The 18,256-nt window shown below is 64.5% G+C and overlaps 4 protein-coding genes across 6 annotated transcripts; 1 reads left to right on the top strand and 3 right to left on the bottom strand.

Annotated features, from left to right (window-relative positions):
- Positions 1–382: 382 nt before the first annotated feature.
- TTC5 (tetratricopeptide repeat domain 5) lies at positions 383–4,265 on the bottom strand. 2 transcript variants are annotated; one of them, XM_068998591.1, is made up of 10 exons: positions 4,177–4,265; positions 3,459–3,591; positions 3,135–3,349; positions 2,648–2,837; positions 2,290–2,381; positions 2,091–2,147; positions 1,843–1,989; positions 1,487–1,674; positions 738–882; positions 383–599 (listed from the first exon to the last, which is right to left on the bottom strand). In XM_068998591.1, exons 1-10 carry the CDS (start codon positions 4,261–4,263, stop codon positions 444–446), a joined length of 1,410 nt encoding a protein of 469 aa, XP_068854692.1. In that variant the 5' UTR covers positions 4,264–4,265; the 3' UTR covers positions 383–443. The 2 variants fall into 2 exon arrangements, with proteins under 2 accessions (XP_068854692.1, XP_068854693.1); XM_068998592.1 differs by lacking the exon at positions 4,177–4,265 and having other exon boundaries at positions 3,459–3,678.
- Positions 4,266–6,569: 2,304 nt separating this feature from the next.
- OSGEP (O-sialoglycoprotein endopeptidase) lies at positions 6,570–11,977 on the bottom strand. The gene is made up of 11 exons (XM_068998587.1): positions 11,752–11,977; positions 11,523–11,642; positions 9,187–9,362; positions 8,999–9,094; positions 8,548–8,597; positions 8,363–8,441; positions 8,029–8,094; positions 7,461–7,551; positions 6,945–7,020; positions 6,759–6,857; positions 6,570–6,679 (listed from the first exon to the last, which is right to left on the bottom strand). Exons 1-11 carry the CDS (start codon positions 11,864–11,866, stop codon positions 6,640–6,642), a joined length of 1,008 nt encoding a protein of 335 aa, XP_068854688.1. The 5' UTR covers positions 11,867–11,977; the 3' UTR covers positions 6,570–6,639.
- A 49-nt stretch (positions 11,978–12,026) lies between these two features.
- APEX1 (apurinic/apyrimidinic endodeoxyribonuclease 1) lies at positions 12,027–15,180 on the top strand. Of its 2 annotated transcripts, none has more exons than XM_068998585.1 (5): positions 12,027–12,176; positions 12,692–12,821; positions 13,094–13,260; positions 13,552–13,744; positions 14,183–15,180. In XM_068998585.1, the coding sequence occupies exons 2-5, from the start codon at positions 12,770–12,772 to the stop codon at positions 14,695–14,697; spliced, it is 927 nt and encodes a 308-aa protein (XP_068854686.1). In that variant the 5' UTR covers positions 12,027–12,176; positions 12,692–12,769; the 3' UTR covers positions 14,698–15,180. The 2 variants fall into 2 exon arrangements, with proteins under 2 accessions (XP_068854686.1, XP_068854685.1); XM_068998584.1 differs by having other exon boundaries at positions 12,027–12,210.
- A 28-nt stretch (positions 15,181–15,208) lies between these two features.
- On the bottom strand, positions 15,209–17,759 carry PIP4P1 (phosphatidylinositol-4,5-bisphosphate 4-phosphatase 1). Its single transcript, XM_068998586.1, has 7 exons — positions 17,670–17,759; positions 17,373–17,548; positions 17,006–17,112; positions 16,372–16,477; positions 16,232–16,284; positions 16,037–16,127; positions 15,209–15,623 (listed from the first exon to the last, which is right to left on the bottom strand). The coding sequence occupies exons 1-7, from the start codon at positions 17,740–17,742 to the stop codon at positions 15,480–15,482; spliced, it is 750 nt and encodes a 249-aa protein (XP_068854687.1). The 5' UTR covers positions 17,743–17,759; the 3' UTR covers positions 15,209–15,479.
- Positions 17,760–18,256: the final 497 nt, after the last annotated feature.

The raw sequence follows: 18,256 nt of genomic DNA, 5'->3' as shown, positions 1-18,256 counted from the left end.
GGCCCCCCCTCCCCCCCCACAACCCGCCACGGCCCCTCCCCCACCGCCCCGCGCCCCTCCCCCTTCTCGGTTAATTTTGATACCTCGAGACGACGATTAAAGGACGGATGTTTGTAATCGGTGCCGGGGGAGGGGGAGGGGCTCTGAGAGACCCCCTCCCCCCATCCCCCCCACGGAGTTTGTTCGGGGGGCTCGGGGGGAGGGCGAGGACTCCGGGCGGGCATCTCCGTACAGCACAATCCAAGATGGCGGCCGCCACGGCCCAACATGGCCGCCTCCAGCGTGGAGGCTCAGCCAAGATGGCGGCTCCCAGCTGCGCACCTCGCCCAACATGGCGGCCTCCAGCCCCTCCCCCTCCCCCACACTTGACGTGATTCCAAGATCCCAAAAAACTCCTTTATTACCCCAGACGCCCCCCAACAGCGCCGCCAGGGAGGGCGCGGTCAGCGCGCGCCGGGGGGCGTGGCCTCGTGCGGCAGCGGCGCGCTGGGATTGGACAGCGCCAGGCGGGGCGGGGCCAGGGCCGAGGCGGGCGGGCGCCTCCCATTGACCACGAGGGACAGCGGGGAGGAGACGCGGATCCCGAGGAAGGAGAACGTCTGTGGGGGGCGGGGGGGGGGGGAACCGGTATAAGCCGGTTTAAACCGGTACAGACCAGTTTAAACCAGTATAAAGCAGTTTGAACAAGTGGAAACCCGTTTAAATCGGCGCAAACCGGTTTGAGCCGGCGCTCTCACCTGGGCCTGGTGCTGGTGCTGGTGCTGGGTCAGGAGCGGGTCGGGCACCGCCAGCGCGTCGCCCACGGTCACGCCCCAGGCCGGGGCCGCGTTGTACACGGTGACCGCGGCCACGGCCCCGCCCCCGTCCTGCAGCCCCACCGCGCTGGGACGTCACGGGGCGGGGTCAGGGGGCGGGGCTTTGTGACCAGTCCCCTCCCAGTCCCCTCGAATCCCTCCCAGTTCATCCCAGTCCAGTCCCACTTCCCTAAAATGCTCCCCAGTTCCCTCCCAAACCCCTCCCAGTTCCCTCCCAATCCCCTCCCAGTCCCTCCGAAACCCCTCCCAGTCCCTCCCAACCCCCTCCCGGTCCCTCCCAGTCACGTCCCAGTACCTCCCACTGACCACCCCACTCACACCATTACAACCCTGTTCCGTCCCAGTATAGCCCCGTAACCTACCACAGACTTCCTCGTTCACCCCAGTGTGGCCCAATCCCCTCCCAATCCCGTCCCAGTCCCTCCCAATCCCCTCCTAGTCCCTCCCAATCCCCTCCCAATCCCATCCCAGTCCCTCCCAGTCCCTCCCAGCCCCTCCCAATCCCATCCCAGTCCCTCCCAATCCCATCCCAGTCCCTCCCAATCCCTCCCAGTCCCTCCCAATCCCCTCCCTGTCCCTCCCAACCCCTCCCAATCCCATCCCAGTCCCTCCCAGTCCCTCCCAGCCCCTCCCAATCCCATCCCAGTCCCTCCCAGTGCCCCCAGACTCACTACGGCACCCCCCCGGGCGGGGCCAGGCTGAACAGGACCCGGCCCAGCAGCACCCGCTGGGGGTTGGGCCCCGGGCGCAGGGCGGCGATGGGGGAGGGGCGCGGCCCCCCCGCCCCCGCCAGTGGCCCCAGCAGGGGGAGGGGCACCGGCCCAGCCAGGCCCCGGCGCCGCTTCCCGCGCAGCTTCCCCTGGGGGAGGGGCAGGGCAGGGTCAGGGGGGGGACGCGCCCGGGAGTGACCCCCAGTTCAGCCCAGTATAAACCAGTTCCCTCCCAGCGCCCCCCAGTTCATCCCAGTCACTCTCCCAGTGCACTCCAGTCCAGCTCAAATCCCTCCCAGTGCCCCCCAGTGCCCCACCCTGTTGGCCAGCAGGCTGCAGAGGCGGCTCAGGAACTCCAGGAGGTGCCCGTGGCGCTTCCGGGGCTCGTCCCAGCCCGGGGCCAGCTCGGCCGCGCGGTTCAGCCCCTCCAGCGCCGCCTGGAACCGCTCCAGGTACTGCAGCAGCTGCGGGGAGCGCTCGGATTGGCTGCCGGGGCCACGCCGAAGTGTGGGCGGGGCCAGCGCTGGCCACGCCCCCCTGCCCCACCCCAAGATGGCCGCCTCACCGTGGCGCGGTTCAGGTGCAGGTCGGGGTTGGCGGCGGCCGCGGGGTCCACGCGCTCCTGGGGGGAGGGGAACGGTCAGCGGGGGGGACACGCCCGGGACACACCCAAAATCCAGGATTACCACCCCAAAGCCACGCCCCCGATGCAAACCACGCCCCCCGAGCCAGGCCCCGCCCCCCGAGCCAGGCCCCGCCCTTACCGCCTGCGCGTAGGCCGCGAGCGCGCGCCGGGCGCTGCCGGGGCTCTGCCCCCCCGCGAAGAACAGCGACACGTGGGCGTTGCCCAGCACGTCTGGGGGGGGGAAACACACCTGAGACACCCGAAGAACCCCCAAAACACACCCCAGAGCCCCGAAATACACCTGGTCTCCCTAAAATACGTCTCCGACCAGATGCACTCCGTCCCAGATGCACCTGAGAGACCCCAAACACACCTGAGACTCCCAAAGCCTCTCTCAATCTCCCCGAAAACAAACCAGAGACCCCAAAACACCTCCCAAAACCCAGTTTTAAGCCCACCAAAAGCACCTGAGCCCCCCCCAGGCCCCCCGGACTCACACCAGGACTGGCCGTCGCTGGGGTCGCTCCTCACGGCCGCCTCCGCCTGGGCCAGGCTCTCCCGCAAGGCCCCGCCCCCTGGGCCAGGCCCCGCCCCTTTGGCCTCAGGCCCCGCCCCCTTGGCGCCAGGCCCCGCCCCCTGCGCACGCAGAGCCATGGACAGCAGACGCCGGGCCTCGGGGTCCTCGCCCTGCGAGGGGACAAAGGGGACACTGAGGGGGTCACGGAGGGGACAACCCCGGCCACAGCCCTGACCCCAAAAATCCCCCCCGAAACAGCCCCAACTTCCCCCCAAAAAACCTCCCAGGACCTCCCAAACGACCCCAAATATCCCCAGGATCCCAAACCCCTCCCCTGACCCCGCTGTGACCCCCAAGGCCCCTCATTACGTCTGCAACAACCCCTCCCTATTGTCCTGACCCCCACTGACCCCACCAGTGACCCCATCACTGCCCCAGTGACCCCCAAATGACCCCAGTGACCCCACCTGCTGCAGGGCCCCCCCAAAGGCGTCGCGGGCCCCCCTGATGTCCCCTCGGCGCCACCTCTGCTCGCCCAGCTGGCGCCAGGCCGCGCCCAGGGCGGGGTCCAGCTTCAGGGCGTGGCCCAGCGCCAGCTCCGCCCGCGCTCCGCCCGCCTCGGGGGCCACGCCCAGGGCGCGGGCGCGGAGCACCAGGGCACGGCCACGCCCCTCTGGGGACACTGTGGGGACAGGGCGGGGTCACCGTGAGGGGCGGGGCGTGAGGGGCCACACCCAGCCCCACCCAGCCCCGCCCAGCCCCTCCCAGTCCCTCCCGGTCCATCCCAGTACCGTGAACCTCCTCCATCAGCTTCAGCGTCTTCTCCATCTCGGCCACCAAAGGGTCAGCGGGGTCATTGGGGTCACCGGGAGGGTCCCGTGGGGTCAGCGTGTCCCGGAAGCGGTACAGGTCTGTCACCAGGGCCTGGGGGAAAGGAACGGGCAGGGACATCCCAAATTCCTCCCGAAATAACCCCAAATTCCCCCCGAAACTCCCCTCAAATAATCCCATCTCACCTCCAAAATAACCCCAACGTCCCCCCAAAAAAACCCCACATTTTACCCCCCAAAAAACTGCCAAATCCCCCCTAAAATAACCCCAAATTCCCTGCGAAATAATCCAGATTTCCCCCCCAAGTAAAAGCTAAATGCCCCCCCAAAATAATCCCAATCTCCTCCTCCAAAATAACCCCAAATTTCCCCACAAATAACACCAAATTCCCCCCTCAAATAATATCGATTTCCCAGCTACAGATGTCCATCCTAAAACGATCCAAAACCTCCCAAAAACAGAAGAAAAATCCCCCAAACCCCCCTCCCCCAAATGGTCAGGGTCCCCCCCAAATGATCCCCCTCAAAGTTTCCCTCAGTTTCCCTCAGGAAAGCCCCGCTCCCCTCACAGAGGGCCCCGCCCCCCTCAGAGAGCTCCAACCCCCTCGGAGAACCCCAGAAACCTTCCGGGGGTCCCACCCCTCCTCCACCGGGGGATCCCCAGCTCCTCCGCCCCCACCTCGAGCCGCTTCAGCGCCTCCTCATCTCCCCCCTCCCCTCCTTCGCTCTCCGCCGCCGCCGCCGCCTCCTCCTCGGCCGCCGCCATGACAGCGCGCGGCCCCGCCCGCTTCCGGTTCTTCCACCCGCCTCTTCCGGCCAGCTGCGCTCCCATTGGCTGCGGCGACGCACTCAAGATGGCTGCCGCCGGCTCCCGCCTCACCGCCCGCCCGTTCCCATTTAAGGCGGAACTTCCCGCCCCTTCTGCCCTTTTAAGGCGTGATCCCGCCCCTTTGTTGCCCTTTTAAGGGCAGGCCCCGCCCCCGGGAGGAACCACTTTGCTCCCCCCCGCCTCTCCCCCTCCCCACCGCCCTTGGTCCCGTCCCCCCAACCTCCGAACAGTTCCGAGCCGGCACGAAACGGCCCGAAAGACCCCGCCCGGGTTTGTAAATTTTATTTAAAAGCCTTAAACGATTTTTAGTTTTCCCCTCACCAAAACCTCGGTAAATCCCACAGTGAAATAGGATTGATTCCGTCGATCAATAAAATAAAGGTATTAGTAACATCGAACTAACGTTTTAAGGGGGAAAAAAAAAAAATCCGGAAAAATAAGAAATTGAAGAAGGTAAAATTTTGCCCAAAACCGATGGAGCTTTAGAAAGCGAAAAACAGAAAATAAAGGGATAAAATCGGTGGCGCATTTGTCCTGTGGTGGCAGCGTCTCTGGGAAAGAGCGAGGAAAAAGGGGCAAAAAAAAAAAAAAAAAAGGAAAATCAATTTAAAACAATAATTAGGAGGTAAACCTCATCAAAGAAAGTTTCATGGATTTTCACTTTAATGTAGTTTATGTTTCAGGTAACGTTAAAAAGGGGGAGGGAGAACACGTGAGTGGGGGGGGACAAATTCCGAGGGTGGAACCTCAAATGAGGTAAAAAACCTCCAAAAACTAATTTTAAAAAATCGAACTATTAACCGAAAACGAGAAGACAGTTTTTTAAAGTGAAAACTTAATTAAGAATGTAAATTAAAGAGATACAATTTTACGTATGTAGCCCTGAGATCCCCGGGGTGCTGTTTGCTGCAAGAGGCTCGTTCCTGAGGGAAAAACTAATTCCAAAAAGGGTAAAAAATGTAAAACTACGTTAAATCGGCCTTAAAATAGGTATTAAAATACAATAAATTAGATTTAAACTGATGTTAAGGGGAGAATGGGGAGACACGTGGTGGCGGGAGGGGGGGGGCAAATCGTGAGGGAAAATGAGGTAAAAAGTCTTCAGGTTAGCCAAAAAAAAGACATAAAAAACCAAACAAAAATACGTATGAAGTCGAAACGAGATCCTCTGAAAGCCGTTTCCCGCCGGTGGCTCCGCCTGAAGGAAGATAAACGGAGTCACAGCGGGACCGAACCAGGACCACCGGAGTCCTCCCGAGGATCCCCCGGCCCCTCCCGGAGTCCCCCTCCGCCCCTCCCGGAACATTTGTGCGACCCCCCAAAATCCGGTGGAGCCCCGAAGCCTCCTCTGCTCCGCCGGGTGAAGAAGGAGCCGCCGCTGCTCTGCGACACCGCTAAAACCCCGAGCGCCCGCGGCTGGCGGCGACGGGGGGAACGCAGGTCGGGATCGCGATCGGGAGCCACACCGCGACAGAAAAACACACACACACACACAAAAGCCCCTTCCCCCACAGCCGCCATTTTCCCCCCTCATACCTCTCCCATTCGATCCCTCCGCCGGCCCCTCACAGACTGAACGGTTCCCGCCTTCGCCCGCCAGCCCCCTCAGCAAAGCCGCGCCCCCCGACGCTCCTATTGGCCCGCGCTTCACCGCCTGCCAATCCTATTGGCTGCTGGTGAGGCGCCTTTACGCAACCGAGGCGCGGCTTATCGTTGATTGACAGCGATGCCAACCAGTGACTGATGAGGGGGCGGAGCTGAAGCTGCTGATTGACAGCGAGGGGAGCAGCCTGACGAAGGGGCGTGGCTTGTAGCGTTGATTGACAGCGATGCCAACCAGTGAGTGATGAGGGGGCGGAGCTGAAGCTGCTGATTGACAGCGAGGGGAGCAGCCTGACAGACACAAAGGGGCGTGGCTTGCAGCGTTGATTGACAGCGATGCCAACCAGTGACCAATGAGGGGCGGGGCTGAAGCTGCTGATTGACAGCGAGGGGAGCAGCCCGACAGACACGAAGGGACGTGGCTCGCAGCATTGATTGACAGCGATGCCAACCAGTGACCAATGAGGGGCGGGGCTGAAGCTGCTGATTGACAGCGAGGGGAGCAGCCTGACAGACACGAAGGGACGTGGCTCGCAGCATTGATTGACAGGTCTCCAGCATGACGGACAGGAGCGGATCGATCCCCTCCGGATGGGACGAGTCACAAATCGAACGACATCGCGCACAGATGACGGCGTGACAAGGGGGGGGGGATGTCTTTTATTGAGTGGGTGTGGCCACCAGGTGTGGCCACCTCAGGGCGTGGCCACCTCAGTCCCGCCAGGTCACCTCCACCTCGTCCGTCCGGTACCTGCGTGCGGCCAGAGGTCAAAGGTCAGCGGCCAAACGCTCCCCCCCCCCCAGCTCGCCCCACCCACGCGCGCTCCGACCTCTGCGTGATCCCTGACTGGCTGAGCTCCGTCACCTGCCCCGCCCTCAGCATCTCCCAGCCGGCCTGGGCGATCATGGCGCCGTTGTCGATGCAGTACCTGGGGTCAAAGGTCACGGGTCAGAGGTCGGGGTGCGTCCCTCGGGTGGGCCCCGTCCCCCTCCCCCCAGGCCGGCCCCGGCCTCACCTGTCGTCCGTGGGGCACAGCTCGGCCCCCCGGGCCCGGCACATGGTCTGCAGCATCTCCTGCAGCCGGTGGTTACCTGGGCACAGGTGTGGTGGGCGTGGCCGTGGGCGGGGCCGAGCACGCGGCTCTCCCACGGCCCCTCCAGGTGTGACCGCGCCCTGCAGGTGTGGCTCCCACCCCCCCCAAAATGGGGGGCCCAAAAGGCCCACGCCCCACCCAGGTGTGACCACGCCCTTCCCAGGTGTGACCGCGCCCTTCCCAGGTGTGACCGCGCCCTTCCCAGGTGTGACCACGCCCCTCCCAGGTGTGACCACGCCCCTCCCAGGTGTGACCACGCCCACTCACAGGTGTGACCACGCCCACTCCCAGGTGTGACCACGCCCCTCCCAGGTGTGACCACGCCCTTCCCAGGTGTGACCACGCCCCTCCCAGGTGTGACCACGCCCACTCATAGGTGTGACCACGCCCCTCCCAGGTGTGACCGCGCCCCTCCCAGGTGTGACCACGCCCACTCACAGGCCACGCCCCCCACGAGCAGCAGGTGCTTCGCCCTGGTCAGCGCCAGCGCCCTCTCGGTCACCTCGGCCAGCATCGCGAACGCCGTCTCCTGCTCAAATCCCAAAAGCGTCCCAAAATCCCGGGAAACGCCACATCCCGCCCAAAATTCCCTTATGTCTCCAACGACGCCATTTGCAGAGCCAAAATTACCCCAAAAGCGTCGTTATTTGGCCCAAATCCTCCAAATACGTTTACTTGCGTCCCCAAAACTCCCCTAATTACCCCAAAACCCCATTAAAATTCTCCAGATTCTGTTAACTACAACTCAAATCCCCTTCAACCCTCCCCAGAATGTGCCAAATACCCCAAAATTTCACGAATGACCCCAAATGAGCCCCCAAACTACTCAATACCCACTCCAAATCCATTAGTGACCCCCAAAGCCCAACTAATCCCCTCCAACCCCAATTAACCCCCCCAAACCCCAACTAATTTACCTCAAACTCCAATTAACTCCCCCCAAACCCCAATTAATCCCCTCAAACCCCAATTAGCCTCCCCAAATCTCATTTTTCATCCCCTCCACCTGTAGGGAGAAGCACAAATCTTCTGGGGTCGCCTCTCCCGACTCCAACAATTTTGGGGCCACTGCCTGGGGGGGCACGAAAAAGGGGTTTTAGGGTCCGCCCCCAAATTGTTCTGGGTTCCTCTTTTGGGATTTTGGGATCCCCTATGAGATTTTGGGACCTCCTTTGGGATTTCGGGGTGTCCCTGCTGCCACCCGATTGACCTCAATGGGTAGACCTGATGTGCCAAACCCCTGGGTGTCCCCACATGGATTTTGGGGGTGTTCCCAGGAATTTTGTGATTCTAAGGACCCTCCCAATGGATTTTGCAGTCCCCGGGGGGTTTTGGGCTACCTGGAGGTGCGAGAGCAGCCCCGAGAACGACACGTCCAGCCCCTTGACCACGTAGGGCAGCGGGATCAGCTGGCGGCCCCTGAGGGGATTTTGGGGAGACTTTAGGATTTTTGGGGATTCTGGGAGGTTCCCGTGGGATTTCGGGGTGGTTTGGGGGTCATTTCTGGGGTTTTTTTTGGGGTTACCTCTTGGCCAGCTGCTCCACATTGTAGCCCGGGCTGGGGGCGTTGGGGATCTGTGGGGAAAGGGGTGGGGTCAGTGCGGGTGTGGCCGGGTGGGCGTGGCGAGGCGTGGCCTGGCTGGGTGGGCGTGGCCATGCGGGGTGGGGCCATGTGGGCGTGGCCAGGTGGGCGTGGCCAGGCAGGGTGTGGCCGGGTGGGGTGTGGTCGAATGGGCGTGGTGAGGCGTGGCATGGCTGGGTGGGAGTGGCCGGGTGGGCGTGGCCACGTGGGGTGTGGCCAGGTGGGGCGTGGCCAGGTGGGGTGTGGCCAGGTGGGCGTGTCCAGGTGGGGCATGACCGGATGGGCGTGGTCAGGTGGGTGTGGCCAGATGAATGTGGTCAGGTGGGCGTGGCCATATGGGTGTGGCCAGGTGGGGCGTGGCCGGGCGGGCGTGGCTCAGAGCTCACAGCCCCACCTGCAGCAGCCGGGCCAGTCGGTCGATGCAGTTCCCCACGGCCACGTCCAGGGTCTCGCCCAGGATCCGGTACCGGCGCCAGGAATAGGCGATCACCTGCGGGGGGATCGGGCGACGCCGGGCGAGGCCGCGTGGCGGCGCCGCAGCGGTACCGGGCCGTCTCCCGGCCCCGCCCCGTATGGCCGTACCTGCGTGTTGCCGCCGCTGACGTAGAGCACCAGCGGGTCGGGGGCGGGCCCGAGCAGCCGCCCCATCTCGATGTGCCCCACGCAGTGGTTGACGGCCAGCAGTGGCCGCTCCCACAGCTGCGCCAGCGTCCGCGCCACGGCCGCCACCACGGCCAGCGGCGAGCCCATGCCCGGGCCTGCCCAAAAACGGCGCCGTTTCACCCCAAAACGGCCCCCTGGGATGCCCCAAAACCGTCCCAGCATCCCAAAACCGCGCTCAGGGCGGTCTACAGGGGGTTTTTTTGGGGGGGATTTGGGGGTTCCTGGGGGGTCTGTGGGGTTCTCTGAGGGCTTTTGGGGGTCTGGGGGAGTTTATGGGGGTCTCTGGGGTGCATGGGGCGGTTTAGGGCGGTTCCTGGGGGGTCTGTGGGGTTCTGTGAGGTCTTTTGGGGGTCTCTGGGGTGCAGGGGGCTCCACAGCTCCACAGAGGGTTTTGGGGGTTTTTCTGGGGTCTATGGAGGGGTTTTGGGGGTTTTCTGGGGTCTGTGGAGCGTTTAGGGCGGTTCCTGGGGGGTCTGTGGGGTTGTGTGAGGTCTTTTGGGGGTCTGGGGGAGTTTATGGGGGTCTCTGGGGCACAGGGGGCCGTTTAGGGCGGTTCCTGGGGGGTCTGTGGGGTTCTCTGAGGGCTTTTGGGGGTCTGGGGGAGTTTATGGGGGTCTCTGGGGTGCATGGGGCGGTTTAGGGCGGTTCCTGGGGGGTCTGTGGGGTTCTGTGAGGTCTTTTGGGGGTCTCTGGGGTGCAGGGGGCTCCACAGCTCCACAGAGGGTTTTGGGGGTTTTTCTGGGGTCTATGGAGCGTTTTGGGGTTTTTTTTGGGTCTATGGAGGGGTTTTTGGGGGTTTTCTGGGGTCTGTGGAGCGTTTAGGGCGGTTCCTGGGGGGTCTGTGGGGTTCTGTGAGGTCTTTTGGGGGTCTGGGGGAGTTTATGGGGGTCTCTGGGGCGCAGGGGGCCGTTTAGGGCGGTTCCTGGGGGGTCTGTGGGGTTCTCTGAGGGCTTTTGGGGGTCTGGGGGAGTTTATGGGGGTCTCTGGGGTGCATGGGGTGGTTTAGGGCGGTTCCTGGGGGGTCTGTGGGGTGCAGGAGTTTTTATGGAGGGGCCTATGAGAGCCCTATGGGATCTGTGGGGGTTTTTTTGGGGTTTATGGGGGTCTACGGGTTCTGTATCAGTTCTGGGGCTTCGAGACGGGGTTTTGGGGGACCTTTTTGGGGTCTGTGGGGTCCGTGGGGGATCTATGGGGCTTTCTGGGGGTCTGTGTGGCCTACAGGGCTCTATGACAGCATCTGTGGGGGTCTGTGGGAGGTTTTGGGAGGTCCGTGGGGATTTTTGGGGGGGTTTGGGAGGTCTGTGGGGTCCATGGGGGATCTGTGTGGGGGTTTGGGAGGGTTTTGGGGTTTTTCTGGGGTCTATGGAGGGGCTTTCGGGGTTTTTTGGGGGGCTATGGAGGGGGTTTTGGGGTTTTTTGGGGGGCTATGGAGGGGGTTTCAGGGTTTTTCTGGGCTCTATGAAGGGTTTTGGTGTTTTTTGGGCCTATGGAGAGGGTTTTGGGGTTTTTTGGGGGGCTATGGAGGGTTTTGGGGTTTTTCTGGGCTCTATGAAGGGTTTTGGGGTTTTTTTTAGGTCTATGGAGGGGGTTTTTCTGGGGTCTATGGAGGGTTTTAGGGTTTTTCTGGGGTCTATGGAGGTTTTGGGGTTTTTTTGGATTTATGGAGGGTTTTTGGGGTTTTTCTGGGGGCTATGAAGGGTTTTGGGGGTTTTTTGGGTCTATGGAGGTTTTGGGGGCTTTTTTCGCCCTATGGAGGGGGTTTTGGGGTTTTTCTGGGGTCTATGGAGGGGATTTCGGGGTTTTTCTGGGGTCTGTGGAGCGTTTTGGGTTTTTTCTGGGGTCTGTGGAGGGTTTTGGGATTTTTTGGGTCTGTGGAGCATTTTGGTGTTTTCTGGGGTCTATGGAGGGGTTTTTGGGGGTTTTCTGGGGTCTGTGGAGCATTTTGGGTTTTTTTTAGGTCTATGGAGGGGGTTTTTCTCGGCTCTATGGAGGGTTTTAGGGGATTTTTAGGTCTATGGAGGGGGTTTTTCTGGGCTCTATGGAGGGTTTTAGGGGGTTTTTAGGTCTATGGAAGGGGTTTTTCTGGGGTCTATGGAGCGTTTTGGGGTTTTTTGGGTCTATGGAGGGGTTTGGGGGTTTTTTTGGGTCTGTGGAGGGTTTTGGGGTTTTTTTTGGGTCTATGGAGGGGTTTTTGGGGGGTTTTCTGGGCTCTGTGGAGCGTTTTGGGGTTGTTTCGGGTCGCTTCCCGGCCTTACCCTTGGTGAAGGCGACCCCGTCCAGGTCGCGGGGCTCGACCCCCGCCTCGCGCAGCGCGGCCCGGACCAAGCCCAGCAGCACGGCCCGGTGGTGCCGCCCGGTGGGGCCGGGGGCGAACCCTGAGGGGGAAGGGGGGGGGGGGAAAAGCACCGGGGAGGGGTCAGCGGCGAGGGGACACCACGGGGGACACCGGAGGAGGGCGGGGGGAGAAGTGGAAAGTGACGTCACCCTGTCCCGGCGGCGTGACGTAGGTGGCGCGGCGGTTGCTGAGGACGGCGCCGTCCCGCACCACCCCCGCGCCCACCTTGTTGGCGGAGCCCTCCAGCCCCAGCACGGTCGGCATGACGTCACGCAGGCCTCCCCCGGTGTCCCTCGGTGACGTCACGCCGCCGCCGCCGCCGCTTCTCTTCCTCCCGCCGCTTCTCCCGCCGCTCCTCTACGTCACTTCCGCCCCTCCTCCTCCTCCTCCTCCTCAGGAGCATTTCCGCTTCCGGCCACGCCCCCGGGCTCCATCCCTCCCCTCACGCTTCCCGCGCGCGCGGAGCCTCTCGCGCCGTTCCCGCCGCCGCCGCCCCCCCCACAAGGCCCAGTCGCGGCCGCTGATTGGTCCCGCGCGCCGGCGGCGCGGCCGCTGATTGGTCCCGCGGGCTGAGGTACGGCGGGCGCTGATTGGTCCCGCGGGCTGAGGTACGGCGGGCGCCGATTGGGAGTGGATGCGGGGGGGTGGGGGGGGCAGAGGGGCGGGTTTAACCGGGAGAGCGGCGGGCGCTGATTGGCTACTGCGAAAGATGATTGACAGATGGGCGGGGGGGAGGAGGAGAGCGGGCGAGTTTAACGGGAGGGCACCGGCCGCTGTTTGGGCCCCCGGTTCCATTCCCGGTCCCGATCCCGATCGGCCGCGTTTCGGGCCCCCCGGAAGATGATGGTTCCCGGTTCCGATCCCGATCCGATTCGGGCCCCCCCTTCCCCCCCCCGCGGGGAGCCGATTGTTCCCGGTTCCGATCCCGGTTCGTGCCCCACGTGGCGGCGGCGGGCGCTGATTGGCCGCCGCGGCGTGTGGGGGGGGGGGGGGGGGAAGGCGCTCTTTGATTGGCTGAGCCGAGGTGGGGATGTGCGCTCTGATTGGCCGCGGGGCTCGCGCTGACGGCGGCCGCTCTCCCCGCTGCAGGGGCGGAGCTTGAGGCCCGAGGGGCGGGGCCAGCGGCGGAGGGGGCGTGTCCCGCGCGCGGTGGGCGGGGCCTGCGCCATGCCGAAGCGCGGGAAAAAGAAGGAGGAGAGCGGCAGCGGGGACGAGGCCGGTGAGTGACCAGCACGGACCATTACAGCCCAGTAAAACCAGTGCGACCCCTCGTGACCCAGTATTACTCGATATAGCTCAGCACAACCCATTTTAACCCAGTACAACCCAGTACAGTCCGGTATAACCCTTTGCAACCCCTTACAATGCGTTATAACTCGGTGTAGCCCGGTCTAAACCTCCATAACCCAGTACCACCCAGTCCATGTCAAGCAGCCCTTCCCAGGCCCTCCCAGTGCTCCCAGTCCCTCCCAGTAACCCCTCTCCACACAGGGCCCGGCCCGGCCAAGGTGGCCAAGGCAGCCAAGGCGGCGCCGGCCCCGTCCTACGAGGACCCGCCCACCCGCGAGGCCACGCCCGAGGGCCGACGCTGGACGCTCAAAGTGACCTCGTGGAACGTGGACGGGCTGCGGGCCTGGGTGCGCAAGGGTGGGGCCAAGGTGAGTGGGGGCAGGGCTGGGTGGGGCCCAGGTGAGCGGGGGAGGGGCCACAGCTTTTGGGGGGGGCACCCAAGGGGAGCTGGGGTGGGGTCCCATTAATTTTTGCGGGTTTCCATATACTTGGGGTGGTCCCCATAAATTTTGGAGGGGTCCCTTGTCCGTTTTGGGTGATATTTTAGGGTTCCCTTGAACTTTCCTGGGTGCTCCCTGTGCCTTTTGGGGTTCCCAGCACAATCTAGGGGCTCCCAGTAGGATTCTGGGGTTCCCAGTCTGACTCGGGGCCCCCCCCAGTGGGTGCAGGAGGAGGCCCCGGATGTGCTGTGCCTGCAGGAGACCAAGTGCGGGGTCTCGGCCGTGCCCCCCGAGGTCCGGGCGCTGCCGGGGCTCCCCCACCAGTTCTGGGCCAGCGCCGAGGGCCGGCCGGGCTACAGCGGGGTGGGGCTGCTGGCCAAGACTGAGCCGCTCAACGTCACCTACGGCATCGGTGAGAGCACCCTGAAATCACCCCAAAATCATCCCCAAACCACCCTGAGTCCAGAATCCCCCTGAAATCACCCCAAAATCACCCCAAAATCGTCCCAAAACTGCCCCGAGTCCATCAACCCAAAGTCCCCCTGAAATGCACCCAAATCCACCCAGAAATGTGGCCTGACATCTCCCCAAGTGCAACCCCAAATCGCCCCGAAATTAATCCCAAGTCACCCCCAAAGTCCACTCAAAACCAACCCCAAATACGCCCCAAAATCCCCCCCAGTTCCCCTGTCCCCTTTCCCTCCTCCCTCGGTTGGCCCTGGATCATTCCCAGTCCACTCCCAGTCACCCCCCGGTTCACTTCCAGTTGCTCCCAGTTCCCACCAATCCCTCCCAATCCCTCCCAGTCCCTCCCAGCCCCCTCCCCACTCACTCCCAGTCCCCTCCGCAGGCGACCCCGAGCACGACGCCGACGGCCGCGTGGTGACGGCCGAGTTCCCGTCCCTCTTCGTGGTCTGCGCCTACGTCCCCAACGCCGGGCGCGGCCTGGTGCGCCTGGAGCCGCGGCAGCGCTTCGACGCCGCCTTCCTGGAGTTCCTGCGGCGCCTGGACGCCCAGAAGCCGGTGCTGCTCTGCGGCGACCTCAACGTGGCCCACGCCGAGATCGACCTGTGCCACCCCCGCGCCAACCGCGCCAACCCCGGCTTCACCCCGCAGGAGCGCGAGGGCTTCACGCGGCTGCTGGGCGCCGGCTTCGTCGACTCCTTCCGCCACCTGTACCCGGAGGCGCGCGGCGCCTTCACCTTCTGGACCTACCTGGGCGGGGCGCGGGCGCGCAACGTGGGCTGGCGGCTCGACTACGCCGTGGTGTCGCGGCGGCTGCTGGGCTCGCTCTGCGACACCAAGATCCGCAGCACCGTGGCCGGCAGCGACCACTGCCCCATCACCGCGCTGCTCGCCGTGTAGGGCTTTGGCTCGGGTCGGGTCAAAGTTGTCGAGAAATCGGCGCGAGATCAGTCAAAGTCGGGTTTTGATGGCGTCACCGGGGCCGAGACGGCGTCGTCTGCTTTTAATTGGATGTACGTTGACCCGAAGGGTCCCGAAATTGACTGGGGATTGTCCTTGATGATGTCATCAAGGATAAGGTTGCGTCACCCACCTTGACCCGGCCAGAACTTGACCCGAAATTGGCTCAAAGTGGCCTGAAATTGACCCAAAACCACCCCACATCAGCTTTCGATGACATCATCAAGACAAAGACGGTGCCGTGCTCTCGGTTTTACCCCAAATCCCCCCGAAACGGCCCAAATTTGGGCCTCTCAGGTGCTGCTGTTGCTGCTCAGACACAAAACTCCCACAAACGGCCCCAAAACCCTTCCTGCCCCTCCCCCACCCCACAGGCCCAGCCCCCTCAGGGACCGCCCCTTCCCCCCCCCCATTCCATTTTAATAAATAAAGCCGAGTTTTGGGGCAAAAATCTGTTGATTTCGGGTTTATTTACATACAAGGCCACCGCTGGTGGGCGTTGCCATCAAATAAATACGACTGTACACGGGGGCGGAATATGTACAAGAGGGCGGGGCCATGCGGGAAGGGGCGGGGCCATGCTGGGGAGGGGGCGTGGCCAGAAGCGGCTGAATGTCCAATAGCGAACAAGGGTGTGGCTGCATGACGTCATGGGCGTGGCCCACAAAGAAAGGGGGGCGTGTCCCACGAGGAAGGGGCGGGTCCAAGGCGGGTGGGCGGGGTCAGGCACGCGGGGGGAGGGGCTGGCTGACCCGCACGCAGCCCCAATAGGCCGCGCGCAGCAGACACGCCCCCGCCCCCGCCCCCAGCACCGCCCACGCCGCCGGCACCCACCGCGCCCGGCGCCACAGCCACCACGTCCCGGCCTGGGCGGGGCAGAGGGGGAGCGGTCACTTCTGCTGGCCACGCCCTCCTGACCACGCCCCATTCAGCCCTGACTGCTGCGTATGCTCCTTCAGGTCCTGCCCACTTTGATCCCCACCCTCCAAACCACACCCCCTTTTAAGCCAGCCTCCTCCGATCCAGGCCCCCAAAAGCTCCGCCCCTTTCGGCCCTTCGGCCCTGTCCCTTTCCCCGCCTCATTCAGTCCCTGGGCCCTCCCCCTTTCAGACCCACCCTTTTAAGCCACACCCACTTACCCCACCCCCCCTTAAACCTCGCAAGCCCCTCCAAACACCGTCAAGCCACACCCCCCCCTTTCAGACCGCACCCCAAGCACACCTGGGCCCCTCCCCGGCCCCACCCCCTCAGTCCCCGCCCCCTCGGGCCCCACCCTCACCGCCAGCCCGGCCGCGGCCCCGCCCATCAGCAGCGCCCCCAGCAGGCAGCAGAGGCAGCGTCGCCGTGGGAACCGCCGGCCAATCGCAGACCTGGGTGTGGCCAGGTGGGCGTGGTCACCTCCAGAATGACCACACCCACACCTGTGAGGGGCGTGGTCACAACCACGCCCCCAAAGGGGCGGGGCCTCACTTACACCTTGCGGCAGTGGGGGCAGCGCGCCAGGGAGCGGTCGGGGAGCTCCGCCCACTGTGGGGAAAGAGGCGTGGTCGCAAAGGGGCGCGGCCAAAAGGCTACGACCGGGGCGGGTGTGGCTGGGAGGGGGGGGTGGCTTACCAGAAACGGGCCCCCGCAGTGAGCGCAGGCCACGCGAACCCCGCCCGGGGGCGGGTCCGGGCTGGGCGCCCCCGTCTGCACCGGGCCCAGGTTGATGATCCTCTTACTGGGGGGAACTGGGTTATACTGGGAGGGGGGCTGGGCAAGCAGGGGAACCCCCCCCGGTGCTCCCAGTTTAGCACGTGGACCTGCCAGTTATCCCCCAGTGCTCCAAGTATGGGCTGGCAACCGCTCCCACTGCTCCCAGTGACCTCTCCCAGTGCTCCCAGTATGGCCCAATGACCCCCCTGAGTGACCACCAGTGCTCCCAGTATGGCCCAGTGACCACTCCCAGTGTTCCCAGTGCTCCCAGTATGGCCCAGTGATGCCCAGTGCTCCCAGCATGGCCCAGCGACCCCATCCGTGCTCCCAGTATGGCCCAGCCACCCCTCTCAGCGGCCCCAGTATGGCCCAGCAATCCCATCAGTGCTCCCAGGATGGCCCAGTGACCTCTCCCAGTGCTCCCAGTATGGCCCAGCAACCCCACAGATGGTCCCAGTGTGGTCTCTCCCAGTCCCTCCCAATACACCAGAACACCATTCCAGTCCCGCTCCATCCCAGTCCCCCTCCACCCCCCAATCCCTCCCAGTCTGACCAGTACGGCCGCGGGCAGGCGATGCGCTGGGCCGAGGCCCTGCACACCAGCAGGCAGTTGCAGGGGCACCGCACGTATTTCTTCCCGCCGGGGGCCGTCCGGATTGGCTGCCGCCACAGAGGGGGCGGGGCCTCAGGGGACACGCCCTCCAACCCCGCCTGCCCCATGTGCCCCACCCCCCTGACCCCACCCCCTCAGAAAACGCCCCTTTAGACACCACACCCTCCTCAAGCCCCACCCCTCACGCCCATCCCCTCAGGCCTCGCCCTTTTCCAGACCCCGACCCACAAGCCCGGCCCGCCCAATTCATGCCACGCCCCTTCAAGCCCCGCCCCCTGGGCCCCGCCCCCTGGGCCCCGCCCCTCACCGTGGCCTCGCCGCAGCCCCCGCACTTCACCACGTGCTGGTGCGTCTTGCCCTCGACGCTGATTGGCCGCTGGCACACGCGGCACGTGACCGCCGGAGGCCCCGCCCCCGCCGCCTCGGGGCTGCCCAACGGCGAGTAAGGGGGCGGGGCCTCGCCGGGGCCTGCCCCACCACCGCCTGCCGAAGGGGGAACGGCGGGTCAGCCGCGCCCGTGTAAGCCACGCCTCCCCTCCAGCTTTCCTCGCCCCGCCCCCCCGGTCAAAGCACGCCGTTTCCGCGTGACCCCGCCTTCTCTCACCGGGCGCCGCGGCCCCGCCCGGCCCCGGCCCCGCCTCGGGCGGCAGCAGCGGCGATCGCTCCCCGTCCGCCATGACAGCGCCCAGGCCACGCCCCTCCTCGCCCGATTGGTCCGCCAGGAGCACGTGAGGGCGGCTCACCGCGACCTCCCCCTCCCGCGCCGTGCCATTGGCCCTGCCTTGTCACATGACCCCCCCCGCGGCGTTGCCGGGCGACCCCATCAGCTCTCTGCTCGCTCCCATTGGTCCGCTCACCTCACATGACCCACCCCCCCCTCGCCCGCCACCTCGCGGCGTTGCCCGGCAACGCCCGCGCCGCTTTCCGGGTCCTTCCTCTCGCTCTCATTGGTTTCTTGGCGCACATGACCCCCGCACGTCACGGCGTTGCCCGGCAACGCTACGGCCGCTCTTCCGGGTCCTTCCCCTCTCTCGCATTGGCCCGCTCTCCCCTCACGTGATTTCCCCTCAACTCCCTCCCGCGTCTCCCGGCAACGCTTTGCCCCCGACCTGCCTTCCCATTGGTTGGTTTCCCCGCACGCCGCGCGCTGATTGGTCGCTGCTCCTGCCACCCGCGCCCTCTTCGCCTGCG

Source organism: Aphelocoma coerulescens, unplaced genomic scaffold (assembly GCF_041296385.1).
Source record: "Aphelocoma coerulescens isolate FSJ_1873_10779 unplaced genomic scaffold, UR_Acoe_1.0 HiC_scaffold_138, whole genome shotgun sequence".
Taxonomy (NCBI): domain Eukaryota; kingdom Metazoa; phylum Chordata; class Aves; order Passeriformes; family Corvidae; genus Aphelocoma; species Aphelocoma coerulescens.
Note: the sequence above shows the minus strand (reverse complement) of the source record. Positions and strands in the feature narration are given on the sequence as shown.